We start from the raw sequence: 18,570 nt of genomic DNA, 5'->3' as shown, positions 1-18,570 counted from the left end.
TAATAATAATAATAATAATAATAATAATAATAATAATAATAATAATAATAATAATGAGAACATATTTTTTGTTTTATAAAAGTGTGTCACTTATTATGATTAGTTATAAAAGCATTTATTTATTAAAATTTTAATTTAAATATTATTTTTCAATTAATTTTCTCTATAATATAGAAGATGTGCTCATATATGTAATTAATGATGATCTGAACTATAGCTTAACAAATTCCTGTAATCCTGTAAGAAATTATTAAGATAGATAGTAGATTTATGTCATTATGTACCATCCACATCTTTCATTAATGCTGCATTTATCTGGTTACACTCCTAAACCATTTTAGCTATATTAAGAGCCATACCTACCTGGAAGATTTTAAACCATGTGTCTGGAGTAGTCTAGTAAAGAAATTGTGAGGCGCATGTAATTAAACAGGAAAAAGTGCAATATCAAAATATGTCAGTGACAAAAAATATTCACTAGTGTTCCAAGGGTAAGATGTGACATATTACTTTTATGAACTATTATTATCTCTTACTTTTACAATATTTTAAATTTGCAATACAGATATGTATTAAACGTTGGATAGTATAATTTGAGAGGAGAATCTAATAATTTATCTACTAAATGAATAGTAGTACTACACTAAAGCGTTGTTTGATATAGTTATTGACTAAAAGTCCATACTGAAAAAGTTGATTTTGAAAGCTTATGGTTTAGAATGTGGTTACTTGCATGTATTTGAAGCCTTAGATATATAAAATTAGGTGATTAATAAATTTGATAAATATAAAAATTATGTAAAAAGACTATAATTTTTTGATTTATCAAAAAAAAGGTTATATGTCATATTTTTTTTTATTAAAATTAAATTTGCTCTAAACAAATAGAGTTGGACGTTTTTAATTTTTAATGAAACAAGTTTCTTACATAAATTATAAGCCTCTAAATCCAAAGACATTGAAGAAGTTTTGTTAAGGGAAGGAAGTGAAAATGAAGATTAGGGAACCCTCTCACTAATATATTTTATAGTTCTTAAAATCTTCTATTTTCCTTAGTTACCTTTAAATAACTCGAAAATAGATGAAGGGATGTGATTTATATATTTGAATGATGAAGGGGTATTTGTAGGATAAAGACCACCTGTTTCAAATTGTATTTTATTTTTTGTTATAGACCAATTAAATATTGACATATAAATAAAAGAATATTCTAAAAAATAAAAAATAACAAAAAAATAATATTTTACTTGATACGTGAGAGGAAATGATATTCGGTTTGGGAGTTGTGATGATCTTAGTGCGTACTTGCACTACCTTGTCATGCATGCTTATCATCACTTTTCATCTTCTTAGCTAAAATCTTTATAAAAGTCCTTTTAATTTTTTGCTAGGTGCCTTCATCACGCGTTACTTTACTATTATGATTGACATATTTATTGACTTTCTCTAACAAAATCTTTTCCTTTACCCCTTCTTTATTCCACATTTTCCACAATTTCATTATTTGATTTTTGGACACTATAAGACAATCTTCCCCAATGAGTGCCTCCAAAAATGCCTAATTCTCTTCTCAATTGTAACTGATTTTAAGATGGCCTCATTTGCATGACCCTATCACATGTGATTAAGACCTTTTCTTTAGTTGGCTTGTGGAGTTATCCATCCTTCTCATGTATAATAAGTTATAACCATAAGTTTGGCATCTTACACCTGATTCTGTGGCAAACCTAAGTGTGGTTTTGTTTTGGTTAATTTTAAACCAAGCAAAAAATGCATGAAAGTCTTGCATTTCATAGGAACATTTTGGCTGTGTTTTGGCATGCACCAATCTAATAATTATGGATTAATTTTGAGAAATGGTATAGTTTTAATAATAGTGTGACTAATTTTGTGTACGAGTATATTTGAGTCAGGATCTTTTCCAATATTAGAGAAGAAAATGTTATTTTTTTATTTTAATTATCAGGGTAAAGATATCTATTCGTTATAAATAAATGGATACAAATATTATTGTATGTGACTTTTTCTTTGTTTTTTATAAAACTTTCCTTTCTTGAAGAGGATTATGATTACATATATTTAATTAAGATTGACATTTGTTTTTAGCTACATAAAAACAGTGAAGAATTGTTTTAATATTTTGGATTGTTATATAAGCCCAACAACATGTAGATTGAGCTGGATAATATGTATAAAAAAGAGAGGTTGTGTACCCTTTGTATTCATATGAGTAAATTTTCTAGTTAAAAAAGAAAATAAAACATTTTGGAATACAAAGAGATCTCTTTAATTTATGGGTCATTCCATATCTCATCCCAGTGGCCTAGAAATGAGACTTGTGGGATCATATTCTGATGAGAACCTCTTCATGATATCCTTTTTATAACAATCTATCTTGTTTGGTGCAATGAACCCGCGGTTTGAGTGGTAATTTTTGAAGGTATAGTTTAGGGTTGGGGCTTATTGTCCCCACATTGGACCACTTGTAAGGTGATGTAATAAAAGAGGTGTCTCTCTTGGTTTGAGCTAAGGGGAATTCCCTTGATGTCTTGGATGAGTAGGCTAAGTACATTGTGTACTCGTTTGGCCCTTGCCCTTGTCATTGGCCCACTTATGCCTCTTAATTCATCATTGTCCTCCTTAGGTTCATTCGGGTTCACATCATATTCCCAGCATGATTTTATTATTGGAAATGGGTAATTTAGTTATATTGAAAATCAATTGAATTAGACTTGGAATTTTGATTACAATTCTAAGTGGAATTCCAAACACTATAATTGAAATTTTTAAGTCCAATTTCAATTCCACAACTCAATTCCATGTTCAATTAGACGATAAAAAAAACTTATTGAGAAGGAACTAATGGTCAAAAACATGTAATGTGGATGAAAGTAAATCACTAAATCAAAGAGAACTAACTCATCTTTCCTCATATTTATCATTTTATATCTATTCAAAAGTTGAGGTGTTTTTTTTTCTGTGCTTGTATTCAAAGATATAAAGCCGCAAAATGATGCTTGCACGCATAAGAGGGTATGACCTAAGTAAAAAAGATATGTATATCTAAATCAAAAATGTTAATTAAAGCATGTAATTTATACTATAATAAGCTTCCCAACAAAAACGCATGCTTATCTTGGGTCCTATACATTTCTATATTTACCAATCATCATTGTCAAATTATCATCTTTACTAGTAGTTCTATATATTATTTTTTCGTGCCGTAATAAATGCATTATTATGGGTTCCTTTCATACATTATAGATAGATCACCACTCTCAAAAGAGATCAAATTTAAAATTTACATGTGTTGCTTCACTTTTTTTTCTTTCTTCTTTATGTAGATCCTCCTGAATTTAATTTGTATAGTTGTGGCCTTGAATTAGCAACCAAACAAAAGACACACGTGGCCAAACCAAGCTCCATGCAAAACCTAATATTATTTGTAATCAACTTAGAGACACTTTATATATCTTATCATGGGAAACTAATATTTGTTGTCCTAGATCATATCTCATATGTTGTTTCGAGTCACTGAAAACATGTGAGGTCAATTGAATTTTTAAACATGTATTTATTATTATTGTTGTTTTTGCTTCATTATTATTGGCTCGGTAGAACATATGAAACAAGATCTAGATAGCAAAACTATATTCCTTAATATACATATCATCTTTAATATTTTGGTAATCCTTTGACTTTTTGTAGGGTATGATTTGGTTTGACAAAATTTTCACATAGAGAAATATATGAAATTTGTATAATTAATGCTTCTGAAATTCCATGCAATGTACTTGTAAATTACATTTCATTTTCATATCCGAAAGGTACACTTGAACAGAACAAAGGGGTGATTGGTGACTCATAAATAAAAGCTTAACAAAGGCAATCAGGGTTGTATTAGGCCCTGAATTTTGCTTAGCCTTATAAAGAATGTGAGAGAAAAATGCAAGTTTTAGGGTTGCTTTCACTAATAGCTGTTTAAGTCAAATTGTGATGACATTGTTTGCAAATTGAAATCACTTGCTACTTCTAGGAACATAACAAATTTATAAATAGAACACAAAAGCAAAACCACAAATTAAGCCAAAAAGATCCTCACCTTGAAAGTGATATGGTGAATGGAGGACAATGTAATCTTTTGTGTTTTCAAATCTTAGTTTCATTTTCTTATTCTCTGTATGCATGATTAGTGTCCTTAGGTCCTTAAACATTATTTATGATATGCCATGGGTATGGAGATCCTCTATCATTTAATCTTCCCGATTCTCTGTCCTGGATTAATCAAAGTTTGTCGACAAATAAAAAATAACATTTGTTTTAATTTTATTTTACAAAAAGTAATACATTAATATACATATATCTAAATTTAAGTGGGTGAGATAGAGAATGAGATACAAATTGAGGACAGATAATTTGTTCGCATGCCATGCTTGGTTTTTTTATTGTACTACTAAGAGTATTCCCTTATTTTTTGGGTAAGGGACTAATCTCTTTCAGGTTTGTGGATGTCTCTCCCAACAAGTGTCACTTACAAAAATCGAACTTTTAACTTTGAAAATCCAGTTACTAAACCAACATCTTGTTGATATGACATGTTTGATTTTAATCATATATATATATATATATATATGGTGTACCATGATATTTGTTGCTAGCTGCTAGATACTGGCTAGTGACTACTTAGAGCATCCCATGTTATTGATTCCTAAATTCCTAGCTTTGATTCATCCATTAAAATTGATAGTACTAATTGTTTAATGAAAGATTTTAATATGAAATATAAATGTGAGGTAAGTTTTTTTTGGTCATTCAAAGACAAATGGTATCATTGAAGTGAATTTTGACTTCAATTTAAGTTCTTAGAAAATTGAAATAAATATAAAATAAGAAATAAGACCTATTTAAAGGAAAAATTAGAGTTTACGGCTGAGATATTCCTAGGTTTTATTCATCCAATACTTACTAATTAAATTCGCCATGTATGAGTATGGAAATTTGAATATATCTTGGTGCCTTTTGACCAATTAATTCTGACAACATGTTATTTAAAGATATCTTCTACAAATAAGTGGATCTTTATATTTTGGTATAGGAGAAAATTTAGGTATTTAATCTAACTATATAAAACTTGTATGTCAAAATTTGAACAAAAATGAAAGCTTAAATTGTGATAACGAAATAAAATGAGCACCTACGGTATAGGGAGTCTGATGTTCCACTAATTTATGTTACTCCATGTGTTAGGATAGATGATTAGCCAAAAAAATATTTAATAATTAATATTTTAACTTAATAATTTTTTAAAACCAATTAAAATTGATAGTACATTGAATGATATAAAAAGTGGGACAATATATGTGTTCCATAATCGAATCACATGTGAAATAAGATGAAAATATTCATCCTATTATATATTCTGTAAACTTTAAAAGTTACCAAATCACGCTTAAGCTTTATTGATGCAATTCTTCATTTTCCCTATCATTTTTTATATTGCCCCACACCTTTCGGAGGTAATTTTAATAGTTGCTCAGGCATCTTATAGCATAACCTTTGGGATAACATATGTTATCTAGTGTATGTCACTCTTATATAAACAAAAATGTTATTAAATTATTGAATATCTAATCCAAATAGGGATGACAATAAAAACCGAAGTCATGGATACCCATCTGAATTCAACCCGAATTTAACAGGGAAAACCCGATGTAATTGAGTTCAAGTTTTACTCAAATTCAACATTTGGGTTCGGGTTGGTACGACTATATCTTACCCTAAACTCGTTCCAAATCTGGATCAATTTTTACATTGTTGGTTTTGGAAGTTCATATATAGACTCAAATTTATGGTTTTAGTATATATATATATATATATATATATATATATATATATATGTATATACTAAAACCATAAATTTGAGTCTATATATGAACTTCCAAAACCAACAATGTAAAAATTGATTCTTAGATTAGCTCATTAATATAATTCATCCTCTTTCCAGCATCTCCGCCTTCAATATAGTGTGAAATTATACTCTTGTGTGTATCAGTGTATATATGCAGCATGTTACCGTGAGTAAATCATATTGCAGCAAGTTTTTTGTGTAAATTATATTGCAGCAAGTTTTTTGTATAAATTATACTGCATCAAGTTAACTCATTAATGTAAATCTCCATGCTTAATTCCAGCATCTCCATCTTTAACACAGTGTAAATCTTTACTTTTGTATTTATATATGTATTTATATGGTTCCATTTACAATAATTTTACAGCAAGTTGATCTGATTTTATGTAAATCCTTCTTAAGTTAATTGTTTCATTTTATCGGTTCCCGTCGGGTTCGGGTTACTCAAAACTCGATTAGTTCGAGGATGATATTGTTAACTTTAACCACACCAAGTTTGAGTTCGGGTTTGGGTTTTAGATTTTGGGGTTGGGTGAGCATAAACTCGATCCCGACCCGCCCCGTTGTATGACATTCCTAAACCCAAATGATTTTAAATTTTATCCATATGTTTACTCGGCATGATAATGTGTCCCCCAACTAGCACAACTCATGGTCATTTAACCAGCTCACCAGCCACCATTGCTAGCATTTGTGTATTTCCATCCCTAGGCATTGTTGGTTGTCACCATCCTAGCCATCTTAAACCATTGTATGTGACTCAACCCTAGTCATAACCTTCTCCAACTATGGTGCTATAATACCTTTGTGACTTAGTAGAGAAGGAGAGGGGGAGGAGAATGAGAGGAGGGGAAAATATAAATTTTTAGATATATAATAGATGTCCAAAGTATTTTTGTTGGAGATCTTAGTATTTAAAAGTCATTTTAGACCTGAACTAATTTAAATATGGAAGACCCATTCATATGGGTAAAAAACTATCTTGTCATTAGGAATGATAATATAGTGAATTGGGATCAGATTTTTACTTACCCAAATCTAAACCTCAACATAGTGGGATTGAAATTTCACATTCAGTAAATCAAGTTTTAGTCAGATTTGAGTATCATCTATATCAAACATGACCTCAAATCAAGTTTTTGAAATTGGGAATAACCGAACCTAGGTTTTCCCCATTAAAATTGGGTCAGATTCAAATAGGTACCTACATATTCAGGTTAGGTTATTATCCGATGTCTATTTTTTTTTTATTGACAAGATTTAAATTCAAACAGCTTAAGAACAACTTACATCAATATACATTAAGATAGATGTCCCACTTTTGATGTTTAATACAATATTTTTACAAAAATAAAAGGGAATGAACATTAAAATGTTGATATTTTCCTTGACAAATATTGATCCAGTAAGGGCAAAGATGGGCCCATCATTTCATTATTTTTGTTTTTGGTGACGGACTAATCAAATTTGATGACCTGTTTGGGATTTAATTGAACTGGGCTTAAGGAATTGCATTTAGCACATTTCAAGCGTTTTGTGGATTTAATACAATATTTTATGCATTTTTGGGGCTGAGACCATTATTTTTATAGTAATAAATAACCGTGTTTAGGCCCGAAAACAAAAATGAAAAGAATCTGATATAGTCCTTAGGTGACTATTTAATCTGAATCGTTGTTAATCTTATAGTTTTTATATTTGTGTGTTCATTTTTGTTCTCTGCATTTCCATATACATCATTTGTGACATTTATAGAGTACTGCTACTCTTATTACTATCTCGATTAATCATAATTAAATCATATCATACTTATTAAAGTTATTTGTACTTTTTGCAGATAATTATGGAATGCAAAGTTTTTGTAGCTAATACCACCAAACCAGTATCAAACATATCATAATTGTTAAAAATAGTAATATTTCAAAAATCTGTTAAGTTAGTTAGTTCCTAGCTTACTATAAATAGCAACTTGCAATACTTGATCAAATAATGAATAAGATTGAATTCTCTTTTCTGCATAATCTCTTCTCTATTTCTCACACTTTGATTCTGCACTTTTCCTTTCTGTTTTAACTATCATTTCTTTTCTTTCTCTCACAAACCAACTTCTACCTTCTCTACTTTCTGTTTTTCGGTTTTGTGTTCCAACAACTTTGGTATCAAAGCTAGGTTGAAGAAGAACAAGAACATAAAAGAAGAGTGAATCAGTATGGGACAAAACAGTGGCAACTTCCCAGCAAATTTGCCAATTCTTGATGGCAAGAATTGGAACAAATGGAGAGTACAAATGAAGGCGTTAATGGGGTATCAAGAAGTTGATGAAATAGTTGAACAAGGTTTCTAACCCCTCATTGAAGGAGGAACAGAAGAACAAAGAAGAATGCACAAGGAGAACAAGAAGAAGGATTGCAAGGCAATATTCTTACTACATCAATGTGTGGATGAGGCACACTTTGAGAAAATTTCTGGTGCAGAAAACTCAAAGGAAGCCTGGTTAATCCTTGAAGCTTGCAACTTGGGGGCAGAACAATTAAAGAAAGTGGATTGCAAACACTTAGGCGCCAATATGAATTAATGCAGATGGAATCCAATGAGAGAGTAGCACAATTATTCAACAAAGTGATCACACACACTAATGCAATGAACGCATGTGGAGAGAAAATCAGTGACCAGTCTATAATTGAGAAGATTTTAAGGACATTGACACCAAGATTTGATCACATTGTTGTAGCCATTGAGGAATCAAAGAAGATTGAAGAGATGAAGGTACAAGATCTACAAAGATCCCTTGAAGCACATGAGCAAAGACTCATTGAGAGGTCCAATGAGAGACTAGTTGATCAAGCACTACAAGCTCAGTTCACAGACAGAAGGAGCTTGAATGGGAGGAATGGATTTCGAAATAGGGGTGCAAGAAGAGATTTCAGAGGAGGAAGTCATAAGAATTCTCAGCAGAAGGATCATGACAAAACTGGTCATGGATCACAAGACTCAGAAAGAAGAGGAAACTTGAGTCAATGGAAAGGTGGCAGAAGATCAGTTGATAGGAAAAGAATAAGGTGTTTCAACTGCAATAGAACTGGACATTTCTCAAATGAATGCAGGGTCTCTCTAGGATCAAACAATGAAGGAGGCAAGTCTCACACAGAAGCTCACATGGTCAAAGAAGAAACAACTGAAAGTGAAGAACAACCCTTATTGCTTATGATGATAACAAACCAAGTGAACAAGAACAGTGATGTGTGGTACATAGACTTAGGGTGTTAAAGTCACATGACAGGACATAGAGAATGGCTAGTGAATTATGATGAAAGAAAGAAGAGCAATGTTAGATTTGCTGATGACAGAATGATCCAAGCTGAAGGTACAGGTGATGTATTGATAAACAGAAAAGATGGTAAGCATGCTATAATAACAGATGTGCTTTATGTGCCAAACATGAAAAACAATCTGATTAGCATGGGGTAGCTACTTGAAAAGGGCTTCTCTATGGGCCTAATTGATGGATCACTAGAAGTCTATGATCAGAAGAAGAAACTGTTAATGAGAGCATCAATGGCTCCAAACAGAACATTTCAAATAAGCCTAGCAACTGTTGAATCACAATGCTTGTCTGCTCAGTCCTTAGTAGAAGACACATGGCTATGGCACATGAGGTATGGACATCTAAACTTCAGAGACTTGAGTAGATTGAACTCACAAAATATGGTTGCAGGGTTACCTCTAATCCAGCATCCTAAGAAGATGTGTGATAGTTGTGTGATAAGCAAACAACCAAGGACCTCATTCAGCAAATATACACCATCAAGAGCCAAGGAACTTCTGCAGGTAGTATACTCTGATGTGTGTGGACCTCTTGACACACCATCATTGGGAGGGAGCAGATACTTCATCACATTTGTGGATGAGCTAAGTAGAAGGATCTGGCTGTTCTTAATGAAAAACAAAAGTGAGACATTCTCAGTGTTCAAAATGTTCAAGGCTCAAGCAGAAAAGCAATCAGGAAAGAGCCTAAAAATCCTAAGAACAGATGGTGGAGGGGAGTTCAACTCAGGAGAATTCAGCAAATTCTGCAGTGAACAAGGCATTATGCATGAGGTTACAACCCCTTACACACCCCAACACAATGGGATTGCAGAAAGGAGAAACAGGACCATTATGAATATGGTCAGAAGCATGTTGAGAAGCAAAGAACTCTCAAATGAATTCTGGGGAGAGGCAGCCTCAACAGCAGCATATATACTCAACAGATGTCCTACTAAGAGGCTTGAAAATGTAGTCCCTGAGGAAGCATGGTCAGGAACTAAACCAACTGTGAAACACATGAAGATATTTGGTTCAATCTGCTATAGACACATACCAGAGCAGAGGAGAACAAAGCTGGATGATAAAGGTGAAGCAATGATTTTCCTTGGCTACAACAACATAGGATCCTATAAGCTGTATAGTCCTGAAACCAAACAAGTAGTGTTCAACAGGGATGTTCAGTTTGATGAAGCAAGAACAATCAATGAGTTAGGCAAGAACTCTGACCCTTTGACAAAACTACACATAGAATGGGAGAATGATGATGAGACACCTGAACTGAGAAGAGACACTCCTGCATACACTCAGCAAGCAAACACTAGAGCAACAAGGACAAGGAATCCTCCCTCTTGGCTATCAGACTATGTATTGAATTCAGATAACCTGGTGAGTCAGGAAGGTGAGGTTGTTCAACACATGGCACTATATGCTGATATTGAACCAATCAGTTATGAAGAAGCAGTAAAGAGTAGCACATGGAGAGCAACCATGCTTGAAGAAATCAAGTCCATAGAGAAGAATGACACTTGGGAATTGGCAGAATTACCACCTAAGAAGAAGCCAATCACAGTCAAATGGATCTTCAAGGTGAAACTAAAACCAGATGGCGCCATTGCTAAACACAAAGCAAGGCTAGTTGCCAAAGGTTTTATGCAAAAGGAAGGCATAGACTTCTGAGGGGTGTTTGCACCAGTGGCAAGATTGGAAACCATAAGACTCATCCTTGCAATAGCTAGCTGGAACAGATGGAGTCTTTGGCAATTGGATGTTAAATCTGCCTTCTTGAATGACCCTTTGGAGGAATTAGTCTATGTATCTCAGCCACCAGGCTTCATCAGTAAAGGAAATGAGAATAAGGTGCTTAAACTAAAGAAAACACTCTATGGCTTAAGGCAAGCCCCAAGGGCATGGAACAAGAGAATTGACAGATTCTTATCTAGCTATGGTTTTTAGAAGTGTGAAGTCGAGTATGGTGTCTACATCAAGTCACTAAACCAGAATTGTGATGCCCTGTTCATATGTTTGTATGTGGATGATTTGTTGATCACAGGAAGCAATCAACATGGAATTGAAGAACTGAAAATGAGTCTCAAAGGTGAATTTGAAATGACTGACTTGGGAAGACTAGCATACTTCCTTGGCTTGGAATTTCAGCACACTAAACATGGCTTATTCATGCATCAAAAGAAGTATATTCTTGAGATCCTTACAAAGTTCAACATGCTCAACTGTAATTCCACTGAAACACCAGCTGAAATAAACCTCAAACTGGACAAGGGTGAACATGAAGAAGCTGCAAATGCACCACTGTTCAGACAAGTGGTTGGCAGCCTGAGATATATCTGCCATACAAGACCAGAGATTTGCTATAGTGTTGGATTGATCAGCAGGTTTATGTGTGATCCAAGGCATTCCCATATGTTGGCAGCAAAGAGAATCTTGAGATACCTGAAAGGAACTCTTACTTTTGGCATTAACTTCCCTCATCAAAGTGATAAGATTAGCTCAAAACTCTTGGCCTACTCTGACTCAGATTGGTGTGGGGACTTGATGGACAGAAAGAGCACCATGGGATACATATTCATGGTAGCAGGTGCTCCAGTGTCATAGTGCTCTCAAAAGCAAAAGGTTGTGACACTATCAACTTGTGAAGCAGAGTACATTGCTGCTTGTGCCACTGCTTGTCAAGCAATATGGCTCTCTGCTTTGCTAATGGAACTAAACATTGACATTGAAGACAAGGTGGAGTTGTTGATAGACAATAAGTCAGCAATTGATTTGGCAAGGAATCCAGTTTCACGTGGAAGAAGCAAACACATTGAGACAAGGTATCACTACCTTAGACAGCGGGTTGCAGAGGGAAAGTTGAAGCTCTCTCACTGTAAAAGTGAGCTTCAATTGGCTGATATCATGACTAAACCTCTCAAGATAGAGAGGTTTAAGGAACTAAGAAGGAGAATTGGTGTACAAGTTGCTGAGATTGATTGAATTAGTGCAAGAGTTGCTGAGATAGATTGGAATTCATTGCTATTTTTGTTGTTATTGCTGAAGATTTTCGAATTATGGGGGATGTTAAAAATAGTAATATTTCAAAAATCTGTTAAGTTAGTTAGTTCCTAGCTTACTATAAATAGCAACTTGCAATACTTGATCAAATAATGAATAAGATTGAATTCTCTTTTCTGCATAATCTCTTCTCTGTTTCTCACACTTTGATTCTGCACTTTTCCTTTCTGGTTTAACTATCATTTCTTTTCTTTCTCTCACAAACCAACTTCTACCTTCTCTGCTTTCTGTTTTTCGGTTTTGTGTTCCAACAATAATTTAGAGATTTGAGTTGTTCCTACAGGAGCCTGTTCAAACTTGTACAACACAAATAAGTACACGTTTCAAATGTGAAGATAATAAATAATATTAATTCAAAGAGTATTCTAAGTGATAATATTCTAGATAGGGAAACTAAAGTTAATCCAATGTGTCATAAACTATATCTTGACTTAGATGCAATATTGTTCTAGTCCTATATGATCATTTTGGATGGCATAAGTCTACCTATTAAACATAAATTACAATTTCATGAACTCGAACTTTGATCAAGCTTTAACAAATCCGATCAAACCAATGATTTTAATATAATACCAAAAAGGATGTAAATTGCACGGATTCAATGCTTTTGTTATTTCTTTAATTTGTCCTAAAGAATAATTCACATCACAATATACTTTTTCTTAATCAAGGTATCTTTTAGTCACTAATGTCACACCTCATCTCATATATCTGATCTAAAAATTAAATTTTATGTCCCTTCACCAATGTCTCATCCCCTTATATCTCATTATTTCACCTTCAATTCTCAAGCTCCAAATTTTTAGGTTGCTTATAATTCGGGTTAGATCATTAAATAAATTCAAATATACTATTTAAAAAAATTAGTTTTTAGGTTAAATTAATAATTAAATATAAAAATTATTGTAGTAGTGTAAGGTCTCACTAGATCGTTAAGATAACCAAAATATCAAGTGTTCGATTTCTAGGAGTAGGGCTGACAATGAACCGAACTAACTCAGTATACATTCGAAACTCAATTTGTTATTTAACTTGATAAACTTGGTTCATGAACCAAACGAGTCGAATTTGAGTTGAAAACTGAACTTGTTAAATAAACAAGCTAAACTTAAGTTGGATATGGTTCGACTCGTTAGATTCATGAACTGACTCAATATATATATAAACTAATTTTTGCACATTATTTTTTATATTTATTGTTATTATATTTAAATCTTTTGTAGTATTTTTTTAAAAATGAAATAATATTTTGAGTTGTCCAAAGGAACCCATTCGAATTGAACCGAACAGTTCGCAAACTTTAACCGAACTGAACTCAAACTAAAAAATAACTCGTATCGAACTCGAGCCGAACCAATCTTTATCGAGCTAAACCGAGTTGAGCTCTGGTTCAATTCGGCTTGTTTTCAGTCCTACCTGTGAACGATACTTGTTGGAAGAAGCAGTGTCACACAAGATTAGTTTCATACACAAAATGAGTTGATAATACCATAAAAAATTATTGTAACTCTATTGTATTGGTTAACAAAATATAATACATTATTTTAATAGAGAAAATAATATATATATATATATATATATTATAAAAGTTTTTAAATTGTCAATGCTAAATGTCTGCATTTTCCTAAAAATGAAACAAACATATTGATAATGCTATTCATATTCCTATAACTGTGCCTAACTAATGAATTAATTCTTTCAAGACTTGAATGATACTACTAAGTACTAACTACTACCTTCTTGTACATTGATTCATTGAATCTGTCTCCTCCACCACTTCCCAAATTTTCTAGCCGAAAAATATAACAAAAAAAAACCATTTTTTTTTAATATTTCACCACTTTCCCACCTTTGCAATGTAAAAAACCTTTTGGAATCTAAAAAGCCGAACTAAACTGTTAGCCCAAAGAGTCCCACCCTATTTACACAAAATAATCATTTTTTTTAGTATATAACTAATTTACTCTCAAACCCGGTTCATTCCCTGAACCCAAACCCAACCGGGTGAACCGGGTACCTAAACCCATCAAAATCAACGTTATTTAAAAACCCGTTTGAGAACTCATTCATATTCAAACCACCCTGCTGAAAAAAACCGGAATTCTCAATCCTCTGTGTTTTGCTTTGAACTTCTTCCTCCATCAGCGCTGGGACACAAAGGTCATTTCCATAGTTCATCACTGTTTCGTTCCCTGAGTCAACAAACTCGGTTACTGAGTTCATAACCGCCGAGTTATTAGTCCAATCAACGAAGGTTCCAGCGGTGAGATTTTGGTGAAAATTGTTGAGAGGCTTCTCGTCGGTGACACGTGGCAAGGCGAAGCAACGGTCGTGGATTTGTGGTAACGATTCGAGAACGCCGTCGATGTGGGAGGAGGAGGAATTTGAAGAAGAGACGTTGCTGTATTGAGTGTATTGGTCTGGGATGGGTTTTTGTGCACTTGAGTTTTTCTTGTATATGCGGCATAGAACCCAATCGTCAAGCTGCATCATCCAAATCGTAAAATGCATCAGTGCTTGTAATAATTTTCAAAAAATTAAGATAAGACCCAAAAATAAAGTACTAAGTGGAAGCGTAAAAGTTTTTTATTTTATGCGATCATTTACTATTCATTTTTTATAATATATTGATCACGTATAAATATTTACACTATTGATGACAGATATTACACTTTTATAATATGGAAAGAGTTTTTGCACAAAATTGTGAATAATATGATCAATATGTTGTAATTGTTGTCGCAATGCATTAATATATTCGAAAATACAATATTGTTATAGCAACTATGGCAGTAGAATACAATTTAGAATACTACACATTGACATAAATATCAAACTGTCAATTCTTTGAACTAATATTCGTTGAGAGGAAAATTCATAAATCCAAAAAAGAGATTAATTTCTTATTGATAGTAAAGATATTCATGTTAAAAGAAAAAAGTCTTCATTTATAGTTGTGAAATTATTTTTTTATAATATTAATGCTTAATGCTTAAAGAGTAATGATAAAACCTCTCAATACTACATGAAATGACATATATTAACTATAAATCGAGTAATAATAAATAAAATACAACTTTTTGACATATATTTTTTTATCATATTACAGGATTTAGATAATATAATTTTCAATCTCAACTTTCTTAAGAAAATCAATCATTCATCTTAATGTAAAAAAATATTATACCTTGGTGCTACCACTCTTTCTAGAAGAGTCAAGTAGGCGATACTCATGCATAATCCAATTTGTTTTAGTCCCTTTGGGTGCTTTTCCAACATAGAAAACAAGTGCTTTTTTTATACCAACTTTTCTACCTTCACTGCTTATCATCTTATCTGTTCCAGTAGCTTTCCAATACCCAGACCCAGCAACTCTATTTGGTCTACAACCATTTGGGTACTTCCTATCTCTTGGGCTAAAAAAATACCATTCTTTTTCTCCAAATATTGCTTTACCTACACCAAAAAAAAACATTTAAATACTTAATTCAATTCATAAAAAACATAATTAATGAGATTTGAATGAAATAATATAATTACTTGGAAGAACCCAAGGGTCAAATTTGTATAAGTCGATTTCAGCAATGATTTGTAAAGCAAAATTGTGACCAGCTACTTTTCTACAAAGATATTGAACTAGAAGCTCCTCATCAGTTGGATAAAATCTAAACCCAGGTGGTAAACTCAATTCTGAAAGAGGATCCCTCTCTGGAATTCCCATTTTTTATAATAAAAAAAAGGCTCAATGAAATAATAAGAAGAAGATGAATAATGTTGAAGATTGAAAACCAAAAAGTTTTGTTGTTTCTTTATTTTTTTCTTTCTTTTCAGTCTTGGAAGAGATAGGAGCTACTTATAGCAAATGCATGAATGAAGATGAGTACGGTTATAACTTTGTCTTACTGCTTGTGGTGGGGTCCACTTTAGTTACTCTCCTCTTGGAATTTGCCACGTGTTCTCTTTATAAAAGCATCTCTGCGGCCGACCTTATCAACTATCCATGGATCACATTTTTTTAAGTCGATTGATACAAATCATTATATAAAGTATTTTATTTTTACGAGAAAATGTTACGAGTATGATTTCAAAATCAGTTCTTATTAGTAATTAGTTTTCTTTTTAAGTTATAGGTGCATATGCATAAGATAATATTTTTGTCACATAATTAAGAATACACATATTATTCGTGCATTCATACGAGATCAATTATTTTGACATATGTTTAAAATCATATAAGTTCTAATGTTATTAGATGTATTATACTAGTTATACTCATTCTCAACTATTTATTTTCTTAAATCTAATAGATCATAAGGGTGAGTGAAATAAATGATGAGAAAGAAAAAGAGAAATCTTAAATAAATTTTAAGTTTCACCATTTTGGTCCATTAGATTTAAGAAAATCAATAATTGAGATTAAGTGTAACGAGTATAACTTAAATTGAGTATAAACTGATTTCATCTATATATATTGTGTAATAACTTTATAAAGTTAAAGTTCCTAATTTTAAAAGTGGAAGAAATAATAGAAGAATAAGACGAAACAAATTTGAAGAGATGGAAGTAAATGAATGTGAAAGGAGATTTAAATCTCATTTAATATGAGATATAATTTAAAATCAAACAAACCAATTAATTATTAAAATATACAATATATAAATAGATAATATATAATGTGTAAAGTACATAAAAATAGCATGAATATATTCTCGAGGGAAAATTTTGGTTGAAATATTGACATGTGTCATGAGGAACATTTTTCTATATAGGTAATACACCTAGTATAATTTTTTCATAACACACGTGTTTAATAGAATTAACAGTCACCAGAGATACTATTCGACTTTCATCGACGTGTTATTGCTTTTTTTTTAAGTAGAAGATAATATTAATTACTATTTTATTCTTTATTCTATTATATTATTATGGAGAAAGAGAAATAATAGTACAATAGAGCGCGTAGAGAACTTAAAAAATGATATAATAAGCAAAACAATACAAATTTTGTTAAAAATAAAAAATATATATTTTTCTTATTTTTTTAGATAACCTAAAATGACACTTATAATAGAATAAAAGGACTATTAAACACCTATACACTATCTTATGTTGATTCTTATTTAATTTTTTCAACACTTATATTCTTATCCTATACAAAAATGCAAAGAAAAACAACTATCTCATGTAATTATTCCCACACATCCCTTAATCATAACACCTCATATTTATATGTGATTACACATAATGATGTATTATTTGTTAATTAATATTTAGACTATAGTACTCGAATCCAAAATAGACAGATTGAGGGTGAAAGCACGTGTCCATGTGAGAGATTAAGAATTAGGTTGAGTTTGGAATTTTGTTTGAACAGGTAAGATCGAAAAGGAAAGGAGCATATTGTGGTGGAAGCCTCCACAACTATACACGTACCACCCACTTTCTATTTTGGTGCTTTCACCCTTTCTTATTTTCATTGATTAGGTTTTTCTTTCACTCTTCAACCTCCATCTACATGCTTACAAGTATGAATTATAATAAAGCGTAATATACATTATAAATATAAAAAATTATACATAATCAGTAAATCATTCATTATATATTATTATTAGAAAAACCAACAAAAATAAAAAATGTATGATGAATAATATAGTAATAGTGTATTAAACTCATACACAATCTACAATCTGTTCATATATCATTTTTATCAAGAGTATGACATTTAAGCCTTTGGATCGTTTCAATTCATTTTCATAGAAAAAGATAGGGTGGGTGACGTGGATAGTCAAGGTCAATATATATTATAGAGTGGTGACATTTAATGTACTCGATTGTTCTATGATTGGTGACGTCTTAGAGTTTTATGGGCGTGGATTATAGCCACGCAAAGGAACAAATTAGAGAACGGCATATTTTGGTCTATTTGTTGAATATTAACTTTTAACATTTAATCTTAATTTGTTTGATTCATAAGGATTTGGTTCAATTTTTTAAACACGTTTGAGTTTAAATTTAGTCGATCACAAAGTGAAAACTTTGTTAACGAGTAGCTTAAATATTATCCTTGAGGCAATGATTAACAAAATAAATTTTAATTACTTATTTAAGCAAGGTCTAAACTTTATATGTATATATACAAAATAAAAATTCATCTAACTTCGAGTGTAAAGAAAAGATAACACCAATTGCTCATGAAATAATAGATGTGGACATGGTTCGGTGTTATATGAAATTTGTGATACGTGTAGCTTTTGTGAACGATGGCGGTTTAGTATTTTGACAAGTATACT

The 18,570-nt window shown here is 31.9% G+C and overlaps 2 protein-coding genes across 4 annotated transcripts; one reads left to right on the top strand and one right to left on the bottom strand.

Annotated features, from left to right (window-relative positions):
- On the bottom strand, window positions 5,099–16,086 carry LOC109348164 (NAC domain-containing protein 72-like). Of its 3 annotated transcripts, none has more exons than XM_019588423.1 (4): window positions 15,821–16,086; window positions 15,468–15,736; window positions 14,236–14,764; window positions 5,099–5,120 (listed from the first exon to the last, which is right to left on the bottom strand). In XM_019588423.1, exons 1-3 carry the CDS (start codon window positions 15,999–16,001, stop codon window positions 14,258–14,260), a joined length of 957 nt encoding a protein of 318 aa, XP_019443968.1. In that variant the 5' UTR covers window positions 16,002–16,086; the 3' UTR covers window positions 5,099–5,120; window positions 14,236–14,257. The 3 variants fall into 3 exon arrangements, with proteins under 3 accessions (XP_019443968.1, XP_019443969.1, XP_019443967.1); XM_019588424.1 differs by lacking the exon at window positions 5,099–5,120 and having other exon boundaries at window positions 13,974–14,570; window positions 14,610–14,764; XM_019588422.1 differs by lacking the exon at window positions 5,099–5,120 and having other exon boundaries at window positions 13,974–14,764.
- Window positions 8,489–9,175, top strand: LOC109347086. The gene has a single exon (XM_019586815.1). It carries the CDS (start codon window positions 8,489–8,491, stop codon window positions 9,173–9,175), a length of 687 nt encoding a protein of 228 aa, XP_019442360.1.

This window comes from Lupinus angustifolius, chromosome LG05, assembly GCF_001865875.1.
Source record: "Lupinus angustifolius cultivar Tanjil chromosome LG05, LupAngTanjil_v1.0, whole genome shotgun sequence".
In the NCBI taxonomy this organism is placed as follows: Eukaryota; Viridiplantae; Streptophyta; class Magnoliopsida; order Fabales; family Fabaceae; genus Lupinus; species Lupinus angustifolius.
This window is presented reverse-complemented; position numbering and strand designations above follow the sequence as displayed.

Bases quoted from the DNA above. Each gene is read 5' to 3' on its own strand.
- LOC109347086 (XM_019586815.1), top strand. From the start codon at position 8,489: ATGGAATCCAATGAGAGAGTAGCACAATTATTCAACAAAGTGATCACA.
- LOC109348164 (XM_019588423.1), bottom strand. From the start codon at position 16,001: ATGGGAATTCCAGAGAGGGATCCTCTTTCAGAATTGAGTTTACCACCT. The intron at 15,737-15,820 runs GTAATTATATTA...TTTTTGGTGTAG, and splicing joins TGACCCTTGGGTTCTTCCAA to GTAAAGCAATATTTGGAGAA. The intron at 14,765-15,467 runs GTATAATATTTT...TGGATGATGCAG, and splicing joins GAAAGAGTGGTAGCACCAAG to CTTGACGATTGGGTTCTATG.